Source organism: Pezoporus wallicus, unplaced genomic scaffold (assembly GCF_028554395.1).
Source record: "Pezoporus wallicus isolate ANWC-B61680 ecotype Strahan unplaced genomic scaffold, APGP_CSIRO_Pwel_v1 contig_8714, whole genome shotgun sequence".
Lineage (NCBI taxonomy): Eukaryota > Metazoa > Chordata > Aves > Psittaciformes > Psittacidae > Pezoporus > Pezoporus wallicus.
The window spans coordinates 1,683,620-1,707,766 of NW_026635695.1; the positions used below are offsets into that span (position 1 = coordinate 1,683,620).

At 40.2% G+C, this 24,147-nt stretch overlaps 1 protein-coding gene across 3 annotated transcripts in view; it reads left to right on the forward strand.

The window, feature by feature from the left end:
- Positions 1-24,147, forward strand: part of ATXN7 (ataxin 7) — an 82,111-nt gene that overhangs the window by 705 nt on the left and 57,259 nt on the right. Inside the window, exons 2-4 of one of the 3 annotated variants that reach the window (XM_057397356.1) lie at positions 14,844-14,936; positions 22,970-23,227; positions 23,804-23,872. In XM_057397356.1, coding sequence (XP_057253339.1) covers positions 22,981-23,227; positions 23,804-23,872 — 316 coding nt within the window. In that variant the 5' untranslated portion in view covers positions 14,844-14,936; positions 22,970-22,980. Of the gene's footprint in view, positions 1-14,843; positions 14,937-22,581; positions 22,808-22,969; positions 23,228-23,803; positions 23,873-24,147 lie in introns of those variants that run through there. The other 2 variants (XM_057397357.1, XM_057397354.1) reach the window with 2 other exon arrangements.

Consider the following 24,147-nt stretch of genomic DNA (forward strand, 5'->3'; position numbering starts at 1 on the left):
CTGGCAAGTTTTGCTGTCACCAGTGGATAAGAACAAAAGTTGTTTCTTCCGACCCTGAAAGCTAAGCTGGCACTGGAAAAAAGGGTAGAGGTGTCTGGAGAAAAGAGGTATTAAGTGTTACTGATACTAAGTGTTGAATTTTAGGCTTTTGGTCCACAGACTTTGACACTTGGGCAGTGCTAAAGCTGGCAATGTTACTGTAGTATATATCATGGTACATGAGACATACATCCAGAGCCTGACACCCTCTTACTCTCTTTTCATTATGGTTTGTACATGACTTGTTCTGCTCAGCACTTCGAACTGACAGTTTTAGGGTGGTGGGGAAAATGAGGGTAAGAAAAGAACAAAGTGAATGTGTACTGTGATCTGTGCTTCCCAGGTTTTAGAGCTGGGAGTGATTATAAGGTGCTTTTTTTGTTCTGGATGGCGGTAAATACGGATTTGTAGATTGTTTCAAGCCAGTGCTTTGTTGTCAATAAGCAACTGGTGAGGTTCTTTGGAAGGTGCTATTGGGAAAGCATTACAGAGAATGGTCATTAAAATTCTGCCTTAACTCTTGGGAATAAAGAGGTTCCAGCATAGAAAACCTGGATAAGTGATTTCTGCTCTTGAATTTCTTTATGTATTATTTTGTGATTTGTGAGTGATATAATGCATGTGGAAACCTAACTCTCTATTCAGTTATACAAAGTTTGGGCTGAAGAACAGGTCATGAATTCATGAGCTATGTAAGCACTATTAAAAATGCTCACTTTTATGAATTCTGAATTTATTGCCATTTAATATAGTTGGTTTGACAAAAACTTTTGTTTTTTTTAAGGCTTTGATCACTATGATCCAGCCCTAGTATTTTGCCAAAGGGTGACAAGAAGACCTAGCTGAACTTCTCTTTACAGTGCGCTTTTTTGCTGCTTTTCCCTCTTCACCCGCTGATTACCTCTTGGAAGTCTTAAGCATCTAGAAGCATCCAGTCCTAATGACTGGATGAAAAACTTACTGTTTTTCTTGCCCGTCTTTGAGCTCTTTCTGTTTTCTAAACCTTTTCCATTTCTACCACAGATAGACCATGATCTGAACTGTAGACTATTGCAAGTGAAAATCCACAGTTGTTTATTTAATTGTGTTAGAATACTTTTGTGCTCTTTTCTATCATTTAATCCAATAGAATCTTTTCTCCCTTTTTGTTCATCATACCAGTGTTAAGATAGTCTTATTAAACTCTCTACAAAGATAGTCCTTGAGTAATTAATATAGAATAAAGCAGTACATATGATTAGTTAATAATATCTAATGAATTTTTTGCCATTCTTGTCTTCATGTGTGTTACTAATTACAAGATTCTTGCAAATTCTCTGTCCTGGGTCTGCAGTTCTTAAGAACAATTTTGAGAACAAAGCCATTATTTTTCTTTTCAAGACAGGGCTTTATGGCATCTTCAGTGTTCATTAACTTCTCTCCTTATTATTGGCAGATAAATCACCAAGAAACTAAGGCTATGTATTGATGTAATAGCCTGTTCTATTCCCTGCTCTATTTTGCCATTTTAAATATCCATGAGATATTTGTGCCCAGGAAGCCAGGTCCAGCTTGCTGGGTTTCTCTATGCACTTGGGTATTTGTTATGTATTTGGAGTCTTCTTTCCATTTGCTCCAAGTGGAGCTCCCCATCTTGTATGAAACTCCCCTTGTTTCACATGTGTGGAGTGTGTGTTGTGCTGGGCTGTATACCGGCATGTTTTTCCCATTAATTCAGTGTCATGTATAATCTGGATCTCTGGAGCAGGCTTGACCTACTCTTACTTATTTGTCCTTCATCAGTTCTTGTATTCTGTGCAGGCTCAGACTTTTATATAATCCTTCAACTGCCTAGCAGAAAAACTGAGTAGCATTGAACCTTCTTAGGGCATCAGTATTGGAGAGTCATGCAGTAATGTCTTGCACAGGGCATAGCAAGGGTAGAGCTGTGCCAGCTCTTTAGGAATAAGTACCTGTGTGTGCAGGCTTACAACCAAGCTAAATGTGATGTCGTTTTCCCTCTTCCCTTGAATTCCTTTATGTGTGCCGTATGGTAAGACCCTGAAGCAGCTTATACATAATAATTTGTTGCACACCTGTCCTTGTCAAAAGTGTTAAATGATCCTCTGTAACGTTTCCAGGTGACTCTGGATATGGGAAGTATAAGCTAGGTAAGTTTAGTACTGCAAGATGATACATGTGTGTGGAACTGGCTCAGATTTTTCATTACTGCCCTTTCTATTTTGCTGGAAAAAATGGCTTTTAAGTACACCTTTTTATTGAGGAAATCTGTTACAGTTGGAGTTTTCTTTCCTAAAAAGTAAATAACCTACGGGAGTCAAAGTTTAAAGTGACTTTATACCGCCTTCCCTTTTCTTTAACTCTGTATATATGGGTTTTTTTACAGCTGTAGAAAAAGTTAAAAGGAAAGAAGCTTTTTATAGTATTCCAGGCTCTAATGAGCTATGATTTTAGGGCTGAGAAAACAGCTTTAACTATTGATGAGGTGGATTTCAAATATTTTTCCTAAGCCTCCCTAATAATTTATGAGGTGGTTTTAGATACCAGGTTTTCTTCGTGTTGAATAACTTGTAAATCAGACTGGTGTGTGGCACTAAATCTTACAGAGATCTAAGTATAGTAGGTCAGAAACTACAAGATATTTTTATCCAGTCCAACCTATATTCTTGACAGAAAGCCATACCAAATCTATTTAGTGAGACCTATTTTCTGTAAGCCTATGTTTCGGGTTTCTTTTTACCACCATCATTTATTTCTTTGATTGTATACTATGATTTTGGGCAAGACCAAATCAAGCTGGTGTCACCCTGCTGTCCTGTTTTAAATCATGTTGGAGTGTTGGGTTTTCTTTGCAGCCTTCTTTAGCCTCACTTACTGAAAACTAACATCAGTGTTTCAAGAGCTTGTCATCTTATCCTGTAAAAATTCTTAAGACACTTGTGGTCTGGTTCTGCAGATTTTAAAACACTCACTTTTGGCAGATAAACCTGAAATATTTCAATTGAGTGATAGGGGCAAAGAAGTCGTAGGGTTTCTATTTTACTTTTAGACACTCAGCCATGTGGTTCTTAGCCTTGTAAAAAGCTTTCCTAACATGGACCCTTGTGTTTCTGCAGAGCTAGCACATTTTCATAGAATTACAACATAACGAGAGGAGGGAGAGTGCAAATACTTGTTGTGACTGTAGTGACAAGAGCAGTAATTTAAAAATGCAACATTTTATTAGGGGACCAGTAATCAATTTTTCTGTCTACTGCCTGTGTTACCAAGACTGATTAAATGGACTGTTAATACCGTACTTTAGAAAGCAGATAGTAATGGCACCACAAGTTGTGGGCTACAGGATCGTGTTTGTTTCTTGTTTTTTGCTTTGTAACTGGAAGAAGCCTGTAAAATTCCAGCATTTTTCAAAAGAGCACTTTGTAAAATGCAAGTCCTGGAAATATTTTGTTTATTGGAAAGACATTTCATTACTACTTTTCTCATGAAGGGAGACAAAAGCTTATCTTAGTCTTAAAAAATAGTGCTGCATGGACCTTTTAGATAATTCTTCCTAAGGGCTCTGTCTCTTGGTTAATCTCCATTTTAGAGGTGGCATTCTGATGTTGACCTTTTCCAGCTATCTTCACAGGAATTATGCAACAGCTTTCTACATCTCATACCCGGATCCTACTGAATATTTATGAAGCTTGAAGATCAATTATTGTACATTCTGTCGCTAACTTACTAAAGCTTGTCAAACTCAAGGTGAAACTACAGGATACTGGAAATTTAGGTACTCAGTATAGAAAACTGAGTTTACAGGTTGGTGGGATGTGCCCAGCAAATGGAAGTACGACTTGCTTCTGTGTCCAGCGGTGCTTTAACTTAACCAGATGGTTGAAGTGGCACACCGGGTTATGATAGATATTGCCAGTGGCTTGGTAGGTTTCCGCTTGGCAAGAAAGTCAAGGTGTTTTAGCAGGTATCTCATGAAACTGATGCAAGACAGATTAGATGGTCAGATAGTTCTTCTAAGATGGTTAACACCATAGGCTTCAGCTGCCTGTGCAGTGCCTTGGAGATCCCACACAGTGTCTGTATGCTGGGATTGAAAATGACTGTCAGGTAATTTTAGTCTGTGTTTTTGTGTGTTTTGTGAGGAAGCAGCCATTTATCCTTGCGGAATGATTTTTGGCAGCATTAGTCAGTTATCTAGTAGCCTCCTAGTTTGTTGGCAGGATGTTTTCAATGTGGCTTTATTTTACTTTTCTGAAGAAAAAAAAAAGCGCATGTTTTTCTTTTTCCTTCCCCAATCCTTCCATTTATGGGTTTGGAGTATTTACATTGTGCCCTGAAGATCATCAGTGGTGTGCCAGAGTTTTCAGAGGAAGAGGTGGATGTTGAATGAGGTTTTAACACTGACTAAGAAGAAGAATTCATCTGTGTTGGCATCAGGCCAGATGGTAAATGTTTGTACTTAACTGTGGCTCCAAACATTGGATGAACAATAAGAGAGTTGTGAATATCATATTTACTTGTATCATGTTTAAATAAATAGCTGTTAGTGCTACTGAGGAAACTTTGCACACAGATTACAAAGGAAAACAGGCATTTCCTCCTTTGGAAAGCAGCTCCTGCTCGACTTCAGAGTGGTGTTTTCTGAATCACGTGGCCAGATGCTTTGCCTCGGCTAAGCAAGCTGAATCAGAGCTATTGCGTAGCCTCTCAGTCAGCTTTTCAAAGTTTAATACAAGTTGGTTGGTTCAGTTTGTTTTGAGCTATTATTTTTGTTAAAAAGCAATCCAAATCCATAAAAGAAGATGTGGAAATCTTACAAGGCTTTGAGCTTGACTGTGTCTTGGAGGGATGTTGAAAGAAACACTTCTATCTCAGCAGATAAAGGAAGAAAGTATCAGTTCTATGTCTATAAACTCGTTTCTCATTTTAGATTTGGTTTATATTTTGCTTTGGGTTATTTTGTGGCTTATTTTTGTTTCATAGAGTAACTCTGTCAGTGGGTAGTGTTTAAGCATGGCTACCATTTACATTTCCAAAAAAACATGGTACGCTGAAGCATGTTCTCATCCACTGATTTGTAAGTGAGTTACAAGCCTGAGCAGTGAAATACTAGTAACTGGAGGCATGGTCACATGCTTTGAGATGCCTGCTCAGGTTTAGGTTTTAGCATGTTGTATGTTGAATGAAAACAGTGAACTTCATTTCTCACTGTTATGAGAAGGTAACTTGTCTTTTCCAGCAGAGACTCACAGATCCAGGTTATGGCATTTCCTTACCTTTCTCAAGCTGATTGTACCAAAGGGAAGGCTGAAGCCACTGGGGTCATGTTTCCAGGAAGGTGGAGCGGGGCAAATGCTTTAGCATGTGCTGATGTTTCGTTAAAATTATACCCACCAGAGCAGCTTGAGAGAGATGATGAATCTGCACGTTTTCTATGCAGTAGCCAAAATAGGAATGTGCTTAAATCCTGCCTCTGTCGAGGGCTAAGCACCTTTCTCTAGGGAGCATTTTGGATTCACGCTCTCTTGAAATTAGGATCATAAGCCCTTTCTTTCAAAAAGGGAGCAAAGGTCAGTCTTTGCTTTCAAAACCCAGGAGGTGGCAATGGTTCTGGTTCCCCTTTCATCATTAGCGGAGCTGTTATCCGCTACACTGCTCACCACATGTGTGGGAGACTTTAACCCAGCTATCCTCCTTCCTGAGGGGATTAATGCCCATAATTCTTTCCATCAGAGTAAATTTTGTAATCACCAGGCTGTTCATTAGTGTGAGGTGGTGTTGCTGTCAGAAAGACAAGCTGAACACCACAGCATAGCCCAACACAGGAGGTGTTAGATGACCGGGGACTAAGGTGTTTAGGGAAATAATCCATAAAAGCAAATTAGAAGTGCCAAAGAACATAAAGGATAATTTTTGCATTGCAGATCAGATTCTATTCAAAGATGTACAAGTGTCTTCCTGGGGATTTCCAAATTATATTTGCAAGCAGGGATAGAATTTGGACTTAAAAAGTATAGGGAAACAAACAAAAAAAAAAGTGGAATAAAATAATCTGCTTCATGAACTGTTTCAGTGAGTTGCAAAATGTAAGTAGAAAAATTAATGTCAAACAGTGGGAAAAAGAGAAATTTAACACAAAATATGTTATCTATAAAGTGAGGGTATATACCTATTTAGGTATACATGTACATTTTCAGTTGAGGTACAAAAGTGGTTACGTGTGCCCAAAACATTAAGCCCAAAATGTTCTTTGAAAACCACCAGAAGTTCTTTTTGGTTGTCTGTTTTTTGCCTTTATTTTAATATAAATTTAAATATTGATTATACAGGGAGAGAATTGAACTAATAAAGGAGGTAAGGCAGATAAATTGGATTTTATAACCTACATGAATAAAGATTGGCTTGTGAGAGATGAGAGTAAAACAAAACCATGCTAATAATAACTACAAGTATGCACCTGTGATTTTATGGTTCGTTCTGTTTTCACTTTAGTTTCATTCCAGTGTCACTTTGGCAGTTATGGGTTGGGGTTTTGGTGGGTTTCTTTCATTTTTGAGATCTGTTTGTGGTTTTTGGTGTGTGTGTGTGTGTGTGTAAAGTTAGGATGGTGTTGAACAGTATCCTGAAATAAAATTGTGTGCATGTATGTTAAAATAAAACAGATGAGATTTCTTTTTCTTTATGTCATGAATTTGAAATTTGATTTTCAAAGTACCTAAATTGCACTTAAGCTGCAGCCACTTTGCCCAGGTTTGGAATAGACGGATATTTACAGTCAGGTTTTCTGATAAAGCTTTTCTTTCCTGCTGTTATGTGAAAGCCTTTCACGGACAGGAGCAACTGACTGTGACTGTAGTTTATGTCATCAAACAAATGGAAGGAAATAGCTCAAGAGCTGCTGTTTTGACATGTTTATGTTAAAAAAGCCCAGCCTGGTCTGCAAGCTCCTAAAGGGATTTTGAACTTCACTAGTCTTCTCCAATGTTAGCATAGAACTGTAATATGGTAATAATACAGATAATAAGTTTCCTAATGACTGGATTGTTCTTATCAAATCTTTATTTGTAATTGCCTTTCTACAGAGTCTGTTCCCCATCATGTCTTTCTAAGACTGTCCTACTAAATTTAGCACAGAGAGTTACAACTCTTAAGAGATCCATTTTGCAACCTACATTTTCTTCTCTTTCTGCTAGGATCAGTTGAGTGTAATTGCTGTTCTGTGTCTTTTTTATGGTGGTGGTTCTCTTCGTTACTCTTTTGTGGCAATGGATGCTATGAGAACGTGCTGCTCCCTTGAAGAGGCCTCTTAAAGTTACTCAACAGTATAGTTGTCTTTAAATAAGGAGTTTTTCTCTGCTGTCTTCTGTGCCCATGGTGTCTTTTAAGCAGCTGCAGTACTGTCATTTCTTGGGGAGAAGTAGGTAACAGGTAGCTCTAGCACAAGACAGCTTCTAGTAGGTATGGGTACGGTACAGGACTGTTGTTGTCATTGAGAAATATATTACAGTAATTCCCATCAAAATGTGCACTTATTTTGACAAAACTATAGAAATAGGAAATACTACCTTAACTATATGTCACTGTGCTTAAAGAAGAATGATTTCTGCTAATCCAGTTGTCAGCAGGGCCCAGACTTCTTTAGGCTGCATTATCCTTTCTGTTGAGAAAGGAGGGAAGAGTTGCTGGAAATTCCATGGTCTCTTTTGCCAAAAGTCATCTGGTGTCAAGTGAAAGATCTTCCCAGGCAAGTGTCTTCAAGAGGCGTGCTGAAGCTGTGATAAAGTTGTCTGTTGTTACCGGAGTTTAAAGCTCAGGAGTAAAACTTGCTTTAGAAATACAAATCAAAAATAGGAAATGTAACTATTGAGAGTTTATGGTGACATTTTGTTCTCAGTTTCTTAGCATGTTTCTCAGCAAACAGGCTGAAACACAGGATTTACTTGAAAAGCAGTGTGGTGCCGTGTTAAGTTTCCCCACATGTACAACTGGAGTGTTTATAACAAAATGCATTTACAGTGTTCAGAGAAAAGCAGGGAGACATGGGCTGAGTGCGTGGTAAGAAGAGAAACCCAAATAAGTTATTTCTTTAGGCTAGTTATAACTTTATAGAATGGGAAATTTTTGAGTTTTTTTGAATGGGCTTGACATTTCTTTCATACCTCTCACATCTTTACCACTGCCATGGTCCGTGTGAGGCGGTGTGCTCTGACTGTAGGTGGCAGTCACTGGTAGGCAAAGGGAAGAGGATGTCTGCGTGGCTGGGCTTGGACCCTACAGGTCTGCACCGGATGGCTTCTCTTGCTGGAATTTGTATTGTGTTGGACAGCAATCAAAGCATCACCTCAGCTTCTCTCCCTTCCCTGCTGCAACAGAGGTGCTGCGAAGACAAAAGCAAAGGGTGAAATATAAAGGGAACTGAGAAAACGTTGCAGTGAAACATTTACAAGAGAGCTTCAGTAATGCCGAGGATAGTGAAGAGATTTCTTTTATATCAGCAAGACTCTTGTTCTAGATTAACAGAGCTAAATTTGTTTATAATGGAAAAAAATAGCAGTTTTCCATTAAATTTTGTTTCAAAGAGTAAAACAGATTGACCAAGGTGCAGCCAGGGATAGTAGGAGTGAAGGAATGTGTGACTGTAATCTCATTTAATCGAGTGAGGATTTCCTCACAGTCTCATGGGCATGAGAAACAGTTCTCTTTTTGTTTAAGACCTTGTATCTTCCCCCATTCTCCCTTTGCAGTGTCCAGCCTCCCTTAATTTCCAAACTCCATCAAATCGCTTTACAGGTAATTCCTTTCCTTCATACTTGTTCGCCATCTGTCTCTTGATTCTCCACTCTGTCTCTTCTCTTTAAAGCAGGATGGGCTTGAAGTGTTTTCTCTCCCTGTCCTTGTACAGGTGCTGTTTGCCTTCCTAACTCACCGCTGTTGAGCAGTTTGATGTAACATTGCAGATAGAAAAGGCAGAAGTGCTCAAGCACATGAACAACAGTTTCTCAGCACTTGCCATTTTAGGATGATTTCACTTAATCAGATGAATACTGCTTGATAAGAAAGCTATTGTTATAATAAATACAGTTAAACCCCAGGAATGAATCTATACATGTGATTTTATTGATGTCTGGTTTTATTGATCTGTGGTTTGCAACAACATGGTTGCAAACGCAGTGCCAAGTTACAGTCTTGTTTACATGTGTGCAAATCCCAAGAAACTCTTTGAAAAGTGCTGGAGTCATTCTGGATTTCCAGAGGGATACTTAAGATCAAGTTTTTGCCTTCAGTTTCAATGAAAAGGATTTATATTGTGTATTGTATTAACTACCAATATCAGTAAAGGGACTGTGATCCTGTAAGTGCTTTGCAGATACTCTGCAGGATACCTTTTGCACTAAAAGATTAAGTGAAAATCAGAAGATCTTAATTTTTGCTTAATACAATCCTAGCAACAAGCTTTTCATTTCTTAATGTACTAGTTTAACTGTGAAAAACTACTGATGTTTGAAAGGAAAGGTGCTTTAGTTGCAGAAGAAGAAAAAAAGCAACCAAAGATTTAATTAGGTCTTTAATTTTTATGTGTTTATAATGAAAAATACCATTGGCTTATTATGCCAGTTCTACAGTTCACTGTCAAGTGCATTGCCAGAGCCAGTTTGAGAAGTGTGGACTATCGTTTGTGAGGGAAAGCAGTAATTTAACACAGCTTTCAGTGTGAAGCTTGTGTCAGAAAGCCAAGATAGAGATAATTCTGGTGTTAAGTCAAAATTATATATTAGGCTGACAGGTATCACTGTCCCTAATAGATTGCACAGTACAGAGATACGAGGAGTGATGCTTTCTATTCCCATCCCTGCCTTGAGCTTGGTAGGTAACTGTGGGCAAATCACTCCTCCTGCCTCAGTTTCTCTGTAAAAAGTACGATAACGATGTATACGATTTTGTGTTTCCTGTTGAGCTCTAAAGGCAATACATAGCAATGAAATTGTAGGAACATGCTGGGAAATAAAAGGTAGTAAAATAAACATCTGCATTACAGGCAGCTTTGTCCTGGCAACTTATTATAAAATTATTGATTCCACTGTTCTTTCCCATTGAGAGTATTGCTATGGACTTGTTCATAGGATTGCAGAAAGAAAAAAATTGCTATTATGCTAACCTATCTTTGAGCTTCTCATTCAGAATTTACAATCAGGTTATTGTGCTTTTATTCTTGCCCATTACCATCCCCATGAGGGACAGTTAAAGCTGTAGTTAATGGACAATAAGGACAGCAAAGGTCTGTCTTTCTTGTCTCTATCTCCTCCCTTTCTATCTCTCTGTCTCTCTTTGGCCGTTGAAAATGTAGGTCATATTGCATCACCATAAAATGGAACAGTCAGAAAGGTGCTGGAAAAATGCTGACATCCTTAGCCTGGGGTGCATGCCAGTGTCCTTTGTTTACATTGAGAATAGTGTTGTACCTGTGTAAGAGCCAGCATCTCTGCTAAGGTTAGTGCTATGGTACCTAAATTATGAGTCAGATTTTAAGATGACTTTCATCTGCCTGCAGTAATTTAAAATTAGACAGATAAAATGCAACCACTCATAATAATGATATACACGAGGAGCTAATTTGAAATCTTTAATCTTCAATAACTGTGACAGGGTAGTTTGAATAATATTACCTTTAACAGAGCAGCTCAGTAATAAATTTTGCAAATCAGGGTAATCATGTACTCTGCATTGTCTTGATTAGCTGTGCCTTTCTCTCCTGAAAAGTAGATTTATATTTTATGTTTGTATATTCTTTTAAACATTACTGTGTTGCTTCATACACCCTTTTAAATTAACCAACCAGGATTTTATTCATTTAAAAAAGGGGAAAATCATGTCCAGTGTTCTGTTGCTTGCTACCAGACTGTTAATGTTTGTGTTTCTGATGTAATACAAGTTGTAATCAGTATGAAATACTGCTGTGGCATAAAGTGCAGAACATGTATCTTTCTTCTCTACAGATGTATGTAAATACCATGTTTAAAGAAATGTATAAATATAATTTCAACTGTCCTTATTTATCTTAGTTTGGTGCAGTAAGCTAATGCGTTTTATGGATTGGACTTTCAATTGGTGATATAAATCATACTGTAAGGTGCAGGTGTTTTGAATTATATGACAAGTTACTTTCTTATAGAATATCTTTCATTATTTCTGAAACCAAATCTTTCTGTTCTGTGCTCTGTGTGGTTGTAGGGTTAAAGTGTAATGTGCAGAGGCTTCTTAGGACTTTGTTGCTGCTAAAAGGGTTTCTAAGTTAAAAGAGAAAATGTTGGAAGATAAAACTAAAGTTAGTGATAATGTGATTTGTTGAGCAAAATAATGAATGCAAGTCTTCTTCTGTTGCCATTAGACAAAGGAAGAGGACAGGAGTCAGAGTTAAGACCTCTCACGTGCACTTTGCTGTGCACAATTGTATTACAATCTTTATCAATTTATTTAGAATTATCCAAAAGGTTATGTGGTAACAAAGATATTACTGAGGTTTGGCCCTTCTCATTCTGAAGATACCTGTGCATGCTTGAAATAGTTTCAGAATAACTTGTATCATATTTTGCACTGAATATTCTGTTGCATTTGTTTCAGAGAAATATTTTATACTGGTATACATAGGAACTAAATGAAATCTTGAGATGCTGCAGTTTTGCAATTGTATTTAGCAAAGTTTGGTACCTAATCCCTATTGGAAGGGTGTAGCTGGTGCTTATTTTTTAGTCCGTGAAGATGTAATGAATTGTGTCTCCCGAAGGGAACTGAAGGGACAATTAGGTGCCTACAGTTTTTTCACCATCTCTGACCCTCTGAGATTGTGTAGTAGCCTGAGAGTTGCTCCGATTTACCCCTGAGCTATTAGCTAGCTCCAAGAGCAGCCTCCAGCCTCTTGCTGACGAGCTCCTGTTCTTTCCACGCACACCTCCTGTGCCCGTTTTTCCAAGGGAAAGAATAAGACATTGTTAGATTATCCCCATAATTATAACATGTCTAAATGAAGCCCAGTATTGAGGTGATTATACCTGTATGAATGGTATTATACCTATATAATGGCTTATATAAATGTAGACATTGTACTTTATCTTAAATTTGGATATTTAGTAGATAACAAAGGAGAAATGTTTCAAAAGTCAGGAACATCCTCTAGTGCATATTTCTGACAGCTTGAAAGATGAAAGAGTTAAAGGAGTTTGTGTAGCTGAGGCATTAGTTTTGAACTTTCAGAAGTTCAGGATGCTTTATCATATATACTTACATGAAAATTGTAATTACAGATCAACTGATTAAAATATAGGAAATGTAAATGTGTTTCCTCTTAAATGAATAATACACGTTAGTCACAGTAACCATGCCTTTATTATATACCTCTGTGTAGATGCAGTTTTGACTGTGATACAGCTTTTGCTCTGCCAGACTGTGGTTTCCTGTGTGGCATATCAGTATCTCCTCAAAGTATTAAAGAGCAATTGCAAACAAGTTTCTCTGATAGTCAGGCATTGAGAGTGGCATCATGCTTAGTCTGCTTCAAAAATGCATGCAGTATGCAGGCCTTTTTCCATTTTCCTTGACTGCTGCTTTGGCTGCTGTTGTCATCTTTCCATCCTCCGACCAGCTCTCCTGTTCCCAGGGTACCAAAGCTTAGAGAGCTCCTCCTGCCTTGTTCTCAGTCATCCCATCTCTTCCCTGCTTTACTCTCTGCTGACACTTGTGGTTGTAATTGACCTGCTGTAAATTCTGGACAAGAATCATTCCTGTTCTTTGCCACCCATTATCCAGAGAAAAAGTCCTCTTTCAAGGCTCATTAAGCTGTCACTTTACTCTTTTGAAACTTACTCTCTAAACTTCCTTCAAACTCAACTCCAGATGTAATCCCTACAGCAAAATTCACAGGTGGTGACATACTATGCTCTGATCTCTTGTATACAGGAATAAAATTCTTGCTGATCCGTCCTTCATCCTCATCTGGTCCATTTTTTTACATTTACTTACTACCCTATTTCTAGGTCTTTAAGTCTTTGGAGGCCTTCTGTTTTATAGGTAGTTTTTGTTTTCATTGTTACATGAAGCGATGGAACTAACTTTTGATATGACAAATAACATTTATGTCAGGATAGAAAAGCGCTTTGCATGCAGAACTCTCATATTCCCTGAAGAAACTGGGGAAGAGATGAAGGGGTGAGTTATTTCCACTGCAGGGAAGTCATATGGTTGAAGGGATTGGGACTTTAAGGCTAAGCACTGAATGATCTTTGGTGAAGAGGTTGGTCCCTATGAAGTAAGAGTCTCCTGTCGAAAACAAACGAAGGAGAAAATGGATCTTTGGCAAACACTTTGGCATTGCCTTTCCCAGTGAGCAACAGCAAGAGTTGAAGAGAAAGTTTTGTACTGTACTATTCAAGGAGATTGGTGTGTGTAACGAGGAAATACGTTTTCTGAGACTTCTACTAGTGTAGAAATGTGTTAACCGTGAGTTTTATTAATCATAAAGCAGAACATGTCTGCAGAAAAAAAAGAGGAAATAATCCTGCTCTCAAGTGTTGTCTGCTGAAGACAAGAAAGTTTTGGATTTTATAGAGTAACTGGAATATAATTAATCTCAGATGTGCTTCTTAGCTTTAGTTATGTCACTGAGAAGAGTAAAGCTTGGAAATAGTCAATGTATCTGTAGGTGATCTCAGGCAAGATAGTGTCAGCTACTAAGCTGCAGTTTAAAAGAAAAGGAAAAAAAGAGGTGGGATGTTTTATCCTCAATGCATAAGAAGAATTTGAAGCCATGAACCCAGTTTGTAGACAGCTTCCCAGAGGAGCAGAAGGCAGGAACAGGCTCATTGTGCACCTTCCACTGGGGCAGAGGCTGCAGCCTGTGGGGCGGCTTCCATGGCCTCTTGGACTGCATTCCTCTCATCTGGACTTTAATCCTTGGAGAGGAAAAAAGTAGTTTTCTCTGAAGTGTCATCTGGTCCCAGCGCTAGATTGGCTTACTTCTATCTATCTGCATGACTTTTTAGTAGATGCAAAAAACAATCACCAGATTGATTTTTGCAAGTGCTTTGAAATTAGTTATTTGATCTTTCACATAACCTCTGCACAAGGATGGTTGAAAATTTCTTAATGTTTTAACAGGGCTTTGGTTTGATTTATGCTCAGCCAGAGCAAACTAGGCTTACATTTGGTTCCTGTATAAGTTTATAAGCATTGAATGAAAGGATTTTGATTGTGATGATGAAAGTTCTTTTGGTGGGAAGGACAACCTCAACCTATACATTTCTCAAGCTTTTGTGAAATCCTTCATCAGCAATGCAGCTCTAGTCACTGAGGGCTGTTACGTGAGGGATCATTTTTAGCTAGCTGCGTTCTATGACATGGTGGTAAAAATGTCAATGACTCTGTACCGAGAGCCCCTGTTGTCAAATCATGCTGTATTCTAGCAAAATCCTGGGTAGAAAATCCAGCCCTGTCATGTAACCAGCTTGTGGTATAGACACAACTGCCTGCTTGGAAGTCTGGTCAGTAGTAGTCGATGTAAGTGCAGTAACTGGGCTGAAGATTGAGATTTCATCCAATGCATACCTTTCTGGTAATGTCAGGCTGCCATTTAGAGAGCTGCTCTGTACATAAGAGTGCATAACAGCTCCCTGCTTACCTTTGAAATCCATTGCAGAAACTGAATTTGTACAATTGATGAAATGCTCCATAGTAGTTTTTAAATAGATACAGTTGTAGTTACGAAATGGAGGTAAGGTTTCAAACGTCTTAGTGCTTTTTTTGTTTTCTTTCAGAATTAATCAGGTACAAGTTAGAAACAGCTTCCAAAATCTGAACAGATGAAGATCAATTGATAAATCAAGCCAGCGATTCACCATACTTTCAAGGTACTGTGACATGCTTAGCCAAATATTTTTCTTAAGCATAATATTCGCATACTTTAGATGTGAGAAGTGTAGGGAACAGGATATTAGTAGGATTGCAAAGCAAGTCTGAAGCGTTACCAGATGCAGTGGGGAGACTTTTATTTTAAATGCAGGTGTTTAATATATGTTTCAGTGGGAAACTCGGCGACCTTACAATCAACCTAAAGGGAGTTCAGTGCATGGAACAGCCAGACTTAGATAAAGTAAGTTGGATTGTTTCTCTCAGTCATTTACATGAAGTGAGTTGGAGAAGTAAAATGTGGCAGACAGGCAATAGTTTTAATGTATTTATTATATTTTAGAAGAATTAAGCTGCATTTTCTGAATAATTATTTTTGTCTATTTCCAAGTTTCCATGATAATTTTAGGCATTTAAAGGCTGTTAGGCTCTGTTATACACTATACCAGGTACATCAGTTTTGTTATCTTACAAGTTCAGAAAGCAAGATTGTAAACTAAGAATGTAGTTGCCTGATGCAGTGGGGTTGTTCTCTATAACTAGCATTTTTGGCAAGATGTTAGGAAAAAGAGAAAACTACTATAATAAATTGAAAATTTGGTTAAAAAGCTGCTAGTGCTAGAGTGCTTTATCAGGCACTACTAATTCATTGAAACAATATCTGTTTCCTTCTGTATGTTTCCCTTACATTTATCTGTACTCTTTTTCATCACATCATTTCAGCATTTTACATATTTTTTTGGTTGATTTTATGAAAGAAAAGACTTCACTCTGAGTTTGCATTTTTCTTATGCACAGACTTGAAGAATCCTGTTTGTTACTTGAAGAATCCTGTTTGTTATAGCCTGGATAGTATTTTCTGCGCAAATAATCTTTTAATAGATCTTAAAACAGGTTGCAGCAGAAAGGTCCATTACAGCTAGCATGGAGCTGGTCTGCAGAACTTATTTAACTTATTAACCTGAGTTCAAGAAGAGTGAGGAATGTTTGACATTTATATGTAATGTTGGAAACTGTGGTATATGAAGTTTCTGTAACAAAATGCTTCCCTGGGTTTTCCAGCGGACTGAAAACCCAGAGTGCCTCGGGCTGCAAAAAATGGCATTGTTCTTATCTACTTCCTTGTTGCTCATCACTAAATAGGGTCACACATCTATCAGGTTTTCATATTATCATAGGAAGGTCTAGATTGGAGGAATCCTCTGGACATCATCTAGTCCAACCTTCTTTTGAAAGCAGGTGATTATCTGAGGCCTGATGAAGAGCGTACCTCCATCTTCTCTACAGGTATTTTTTCCTTATTGGAAGACTGTGATTACACCCCAGCTGAGCCTTCTCTTTTTTAGATGAGCAAACCCAATTCCTTCAAATTTCTTCATAAAATTTTCCAGCCTTCTCATCACATTGTTGGTTAGCTGCTGAGCCCTGTGTAGTTTTTTAATGTGTCTTTTGAACTTGGCCTAGTCTTCCAGCCTGTCACAGTCTCTTGTACATATGACACTTTCTTCAGGTATATCCCAAGGAGCTCTGTTTGTGACTGCTGGCCAGTTTGATTTTGAGCCATTACCACCCTTAGAGCACAGCAGTTTAGCCAGTTTGCCAGCAATTTCACAGTCAACATCCTTCCAAACTGACTTTCTCAGCACCCTTGCATGCATCCTGTCAAGTCCAGTAGACCTATCCCTGTCCAATTTGTATGATGTATTGTTGCTAACTAGCAAAATCGGTGGTCAGTGCAAGGAGTATCAGCAAGCAGCAAGCAATATGTAAGAAGGATGGTATGAAGTTAAATTTCCTTGTGCCAGGGTTCTCAGGATCCTTAATTGATGTTAACCAGCGTATTAAACTTCTGAGGGTATGAGGACTGAGGCAGCTTCGCATTGTAGGTAGGCATCATTGTGGTCTTGGGGAACTCCTGAGTCCTGAGGGCTGTGCTTAGACCCAGAGTGTTCTGCCTCAATGAATTGCCAAGGAGCTACGTGGGCAAGCTGGCAAGAAACCAGGCAGGGTTATGAAACCTTGTGTGGTAGTTAGGTTCCATTGGAAAATCCTAGGTAGCAAACTGTTCCCAGTGCTTTGATTTCAATAAACGGAAATTCAGCACTAATGTTTTCTTACAATTGACCTGAAGAGCTGTGTATTTTAATCATTCTATTTGTAATATCTTAGTCTCCATGTATAAATGAGAATTTAAAAGGTCATACCCATTTTTGACTCCTCTGCTTAGTGATTCATCTGCATAGTTGGATTGGCGAAATGGTTTTAACATTTCCAAATTCAAAAGGTGATTTCAATACCTTAATGTAAAATTAATAAACATTAGTTTGATTTCCACATATCAACTGGATGAATCTTGTGTAGTTTTACCTATTTCCCTTTAACACTTTAAAACTTTGTGTCACTACTCAGTGTATTCTCTGTAACATTCTTTTCAATAATTGACAGTATTTAGTGACATCTATGCAGGTCAACGATCTGTGTTCCTGTATTCCTTACACTCCATATTGTGTTAGATTGCTGTGTTATCAATTCTTGCGGAAATTTGACTTGCATTTGAGGCATATTTGATAGTTAAGAGAAGAAGGAAATAGTTGCAAAGTTTTGCTAGATACTGTAGATCCTATTAGCCCATGGCAATGACATTGACTTGTAAATTGGATGTAAAAATGTTAACGCTATGTTCAGTATAGTCACTGTGATGATTGGATAAACATACAGGGGCATCTGTTGCCTTTTTATCCTAATGCAGAATTCTTTGCAGATTTACTTACATTTATTGACCTATATTCTCCCATTTTTTCTCCTCAGAAAAGGATACTTTAAGTCTTCAAATCTTAACAATATTGTTATTTTCCCTGGTATAAGTGGTTTATAAGAGTTACCCACAGTAATTTTATATTCCAGTATTTAAAGTAGCTATATTCCAGCACTTCTGAGCATCTTTGACTCCCCCTTTGAAGTATTACTCATCAATGAAATTACAAATATCAACCTGAAGCCAGGATCTGGGGGAGAAAGGGTAACAGACTGGCATGGCTTGTTGTGTAATTTTTTATTGTGTGCTAATCATGATTGTTGTTCTGGGGAATCACAGTCTTGTGTATAGTTATAGAGGGAGAAATTGCTTGATTTCACTGGAGGTGAGGGTGAGCTACAGATTACCATAATGCATTTTTCTTTATGTATTCGTATTTTTCTATAGCAGGGCTTAAATGAAATAGTCTGTTTTGAATGGCGGATAGTTTTCCCAGCTCTGTCTGTTCTGATTTATATGAACTTTTTATGTCTTGCTTCCTCACTTGCCCAATTATATTCTTACAATTCTCGTACCAGGGACATACTTCAAAATGCACGGCGTGTACTCCCCATTGCACCGCTGTCAGTGGGAGCTGGCAGAGGGTCAGAACTTCAGCTTATCAGCTGCTGAATCTTACCTACCAACAAGTCTTCACTAATAATATTTGTTCTTGGTTCTTAAGCCCTTCTTGATCACTTCATAACTTGTGGCTAGAAATAACTTTTTTTTTATTTTCCTTAATGCCCCTCAGATCTTTTCCTTGACAGACTTTGTTGTGAATTCACTATTTTTCTTTTGAGTACTGATAAAGGTTCTCCTCCCTCTCCCTTTGCGCTTCAGTTCTTGTCTTCTTTCACTTCCATTGTGGAAAATCATCAGTGAATTGTATCGTTGTGCTTCTGTTCTTAAGAGTTCAGCTACAGATTCATCCTTCCCTTTTCATTCCAGTTAAGTGTTAACCGTATCTCAGGTCCCATACAGAGGCTGTCTTACAGGTTGTAACTGAGCAGCTGAAGTAAGTGCTCCCTGTTTGAATGGCTTTCCCAGTCCCACTGGCAAAAGAAAGAAACCTGGTGGTACACGTACAGCTTTAAGCAGTCGTTGTATGCGGTTTGTAAGCATACATTCATTCAATCATAGTACCACCAACCGCATATATTATATTGTTAAATCTATTTAGTGAGGTTTAATACTGTAGGTTTTCCTTTTTTGTATAATTGGTTTCCTCTTCTTGACTCCTTTCTTTCATTTTGCAGGCTGTGTTATATTTTTTGTTTATGCTTTCTTCACCCCATTGTTTGGCAGCTTTCTCTGCATCATCCCCAGTTTTCTGCTGCTTTCCTGCCTCACATTTCCTTTCCCACTGTCTATCTGACTTAACTGATCTTGTTTCTTCTCTCCATTCTCTGAACACCTGTTCACATTCACACATAGGAGTAGTTCATGGTTATTCACACACTGTCTCAGTCGTCATGCTAATTCTTAAGCTATTTTCGTTCCTCAGCTAAGGCCTTCAAACTGTAGCATTTCTGGACCCCTTTATGTTCTCTTAAAGCAACATTGGCTTCTAGGCAGTGCTTTTCACACCAGTGTTCTTCCCACCCCTAACTAGATTCATCCAACTTAACTTTGGGTACCTAATGCAGGTGCCTGATTTATGTGCATGGTCATCTATGACTACTTCTGTGGCCAGCAGGAAGAGAAGGGCTTCTTCAAAAATGCTTTGGACCAGGAGGAACCAGACTAATCCAAAAACTACCCTGACTCTCTGCTGATTGCCCAGGGAGCTTTGGATGAGCATCCTCCTCACCTGGATGTCTCAGATTTGTAATAATAATTTCTGTTCAAAGCCTACATGTATTTTCAGTTCTGATCTCCTACTAACATGATGGATTTTCAGGGGTTTTCCCTATTTTCCCTAAAATCATCAATGCATCCATGTATAGCACTGTGGAAACAATTTAAGAGAATTGAACTTGTGTGCTTAAAACAACCCAAGTACATATTCAACCTGGTCAGTTTGTGGGAAAAGAAAATTCTCTCCACTTCCAGGCCATGTAGAATCACATTTTCATCTGCCCTGTTCCTGCTCTCTGAGTGGTCTGTCTTGTGCGTTGAGCTGATGCACTGATGAGTCTGCTGCCACTTTTCCTCCCTCTGCTGGAATACTGATGTATTCACGACACATAGGGAAAATACTAGTGGAAGAAGGATTACGGGAGGACAGCCTGAGGCCCAGGCTGCAGAATTAGATCTTGAGTGGGAATACATAGGGAAGAAATAACAAAAGCTGTGAAAGAGGGAGGGAGAAAAATGTAACAACCAGTTTGAAAGGGCAAAAAATAGGAGTGAGAAAGGGGATAATCAAAGTTGTATGAAAGAACAGAGGTGTGTGCTTTACCTGCTTGGCACTTTTAAAGCAAGAGATGCTTTTGATTAACTTGAGGAGTGTCAACCTTAGAAACTGGTTGGTTAAAGTAGTTGGCTGATTAATGTGATTCTGCCAAATGAGGCCACAGAACTTTTGTGTTATTTGACATACATCTATCAGTAATAATTAAAGAAAAGAACCATGTGATGTGTGAATGCTAAACCATGGTAAAATCTGATCACTATTAAAAGGTATATGATGGTGTTCTGTGGCTCTGCCTGATCAGCCATCACTGTATGTGCTTTATGATCTATGCAAAATAAATAGTAGGAAAAGCCTTTATGAATTTGATGGACACTCAGATGTATCAAGGACTCTTTTCCAAACTGCAGCAGAGGCAGCTTTCTGTCTGCTTTCTCCAGACTAAAGGGGAGCTCTATGAGTGAAGTTTGTAACATAAACCAGATTATTTGACACAGAAAATATAGTTCTGTCTGTAACATGCCTTATCCTATGGCTGGAGTCAGAATTCAGCTATGGATGTTGTTAGACTCCGTTTGTGGAGCATTTGAAGAGCTAAGCTTGAAGGAAATCATGATTTTTTTTTTTTTTTTTTTTTGCCTATCTGGCTTCTACACTGCAAAAAAAGCTCTGTCCAGGAACTGTTTAGCACCTGACATTTTTTTTCCAGTCATGTTCTCAGCTTTGATTTTAAGTAGCTTTCTGTATTACAAAGCATATAGTTTGATAATTAATCAAGCAATAATGCCCATCATTCGTCATTTATCTTTAGATTCTAGTTCCATAAACATCTTCACTCATGCTTAAACTAAGAGGAGGAATTATTTCACTGTTTTGGGAAGCTGCAGTACAGTTAAGAGTGTAATTATCTGAAAGGTCAGGGCTGAGCTCCAGAAGTTGATACCCTTTGTTAATTAACCCTACTACAGATGTCTGCAGCAGGAGCCATTTTTGCTCTCTTTATCTAAATCTCTTGGTGTTTGCCTTTTATTAAGGAGTTAACTTAGATTTGCAGTGATCAAGACAAGATTCTGTATTAGATCTACAATTCTACAAGATGCATTCTGAGTGTGACATAAATTACCAGTTGAGTAGAACACTGAAACTATTCTTACAATGACAGCCGATCCCATATGATGTCTGATGAACTTGTATTTCTGCATCTTCTATATGGAAGGATTTGGGAAGAAACAGCTGAAAGATGGTAGATTTAGATTAGATATAAGGAAGTTCTTTACAGTCAGGGTGGTGAGGCGCTGGTACAGGGTGCCCAGAGAAGCTGTGGCTGTCCCATCTCTATCAGTGTCCAAGGCCAGCTTGGACGGGGCTTGGAGCAACCTGCTCTTGTGGAAGGTGTCCCTGCCCAGGGGCAGGGGGCTGGAACTGGATGAGCTTTAAGCCTTCCAACCCAAACCATTCCATGATTCTATGATCTGTAGCTTGTATAGTTCCACACTTTAAAGGAAACCAGTGAAGCCTCTACTAAGCCTGCATGTATACACACTTCTGCAAGACTGAGACCTTGTAGCCTAAACAGATTTATTTACAGCTTTGATTTCTGCTGCCTGGTTTTGCAAATACACATATGGGATCTGTGAGCAGTTTGAGTCCTGTGCTCTCACCCTTACTACACACGGGCTGAAGACTGTAGAGGAAGCAGCAAGTCACTTTTTTAGGAAGCAGCAAGTCACTTTTTTATAAGTTTTTAGCTGTTTGTTCAGGATGCTGAACAAATGTTCAGAATGCTGCATCCCTGGCAGTGTTCAGGGCCAGGCTGGATGGAGCCTTGGGTGACATGGTTTAGTGTGAGGTGTTCCTGCCCATGGAAGGGGGGTTGGAACTAGATTATTTTAAAGTCCTTTCAAACCCTTACTATTCTATGATTCTGTGATGTTGGCACTGATGGCAGCATCAAGTGTAGCCATAAACGTTTGCAAATTTATTTGACATTGTTACTAGAACTTTTTATTTTATCGAAAAGAGAGCCCTGTAATAAATAGGGGGTTAGAATCTACAGTTTAGAAACTCTAATAAATAGTTTCTAAACCGAGATTTTTTTAGCAAATAACTCGATTTTGCTTAAACTTCGTAACTAGGAGTTGCCAAGCACGAAAGCATCCTTTAATCCGAGCTTTTATCCCAAAGTTTAGGGAAATAAAACACAACCAAAACACTGTTGGGTAAAAAGAAACGTGGAATATCAATGACAAAACCTCCCCGTGAGACAGGTTACGAGTAGGATGAAGGCGGAGACCCGGCCCCGTTCCCCCCCCCTCCAATGCCCCGGGCGTTGGGGGGCGGGGGTCGGGCCTCCACCCGCCGAGAACTCGTTTCCTGCTCTCCGCTGCCTTTAAGGAGGCACCGCATTTAAGGTGGACCGGTCAAGAGGGGAGGAGCCGCTTTTGCGCGTCACGCCTCCTTCAGCGTCGCGTTCCTCCGTTCCGCCCCCCCTTCCCCCTTCTCTCCGGTGCTAGGCGGCGTTGTGATGCGGCCGTTGCTTTTGTAGGGTCGCGGTGAGGCTTGAGAAAGAGCGGCCCATGGAGCCGGGAAGCGCTTGGAGGACGGTATAACCCTCCTCTATCCCAGCTCCCTTCCGCCGCTTTGTTAGCGCAATAAAGAGGAAAGGGAGCGCTTCCCAGTACAATAATGGGAGCCCGGCTCCTTCCCCATGGGCCGCCGCTGAGGTGAGTGGATGCCTTCCCTATAGAGATTCCTAGAGGAGAAGGGGGAAAAGGGGTTAAAAACCATTAAAGCTGGTTGTCATCCCCTCGGCGCTTCCTTAAAGAGCTCGGCGCCACCTTAAAAAGCTCCCGATGTCTCTCCCCCCCCCCCATTACGTTCTATAGCAGCGGAAAGAATGTCGGCGCGGGCCGCGGGTGACGTCAGAAGGGAGCAGCGCAGCGCGGCGGCGGTCAGGCAGCGGCAGCGGCGGCCCCGCCACGGCGAAGGAGGAGGCGGAGGAGGCGGGAGCGGCGCCGGCCCCGCCGCCACCGCAGCGGCAATGGCGGCCGTCGGAGAGCGCAGGTCCCTGCCCAGCCCCGAGGCGATGCTGGGGCAACCCTGGAGCCATTGGGTCGATGCTGCTAAACTTCACGGGAACGACGGTGAGTGGCCGCCAAGTCTCACTTGCATCCCCCCCATCCTCAACCGTTCTACCGGCCTGGTTTGTAGTGGGGGGGTTGCCCCCGGTGCGGCGCGGCAGGGTGCCCGGCCGGAGGGCGCCGCGGGGACCGGGCCCTAGGAGGCGGTTGGGTCCGTTTCTGCTCGCGTCGCGCTTCCCCCTAATGTCGCGGCCGAGTTCGTTGTCCGGTGCGCGGTCCCCGGGGCTCGGGCGCGGCGCGGGATGAGGAGCGCTTTGCCCCAGTTCCTTTAATCCGGGGCACGGTGCTGGGAGGTCTGAGCCCGTCCCCGGAGGCCGGTTGCTCCTGCCCTCGATTGAGCCCCGGCCTGGGGCGGGGGCAGGTCCCGGCTGAGGTGAGGCAGCCCCCGCCGTGACAGCGGCTCCGCTGCCGAGGACGGGACGAGACGAGAGGTGTCTGGCTCTCGGAAGCCGTGCTTATTGCGGCAGCGACTGGAGCGCCTATTCCTGAGTTACCAGTTTGTTCCCGCGGGGGAACGGGCGGTCAGTTCTGCTCTCTGACTTGTGTGGGCATTGACATCTTGTGGCTTTTCGGTTTTAGGAACGGCGTTAGAAGAAAGTTTCAAGGAATACGGCCGGAACCGAGAAGCAATGCGACTTTGCCGAGAAGGTGAGTTGATTCAGTCATGAAGAGAAGTGCACTGCGAAGTTTTCCTTCTCGTAACGAGTTATGAGAGGACGTGTATGGGAAAGAGAAGGGAGACTTCAATCCTATCGCTTTGGATTTGGGACTTGCGGCCTGTCAGTGAGTGGTGTCATTAGCATTGTTACTAAATTAATATATAATCTCAAAACTACAAGATAGGGCAGAGGTTACTTGTTGTCTTTACAGTGTTTCTCTTTGGATTATTATTTAAAACTACAAATAAGACTACAAGGAAGCTG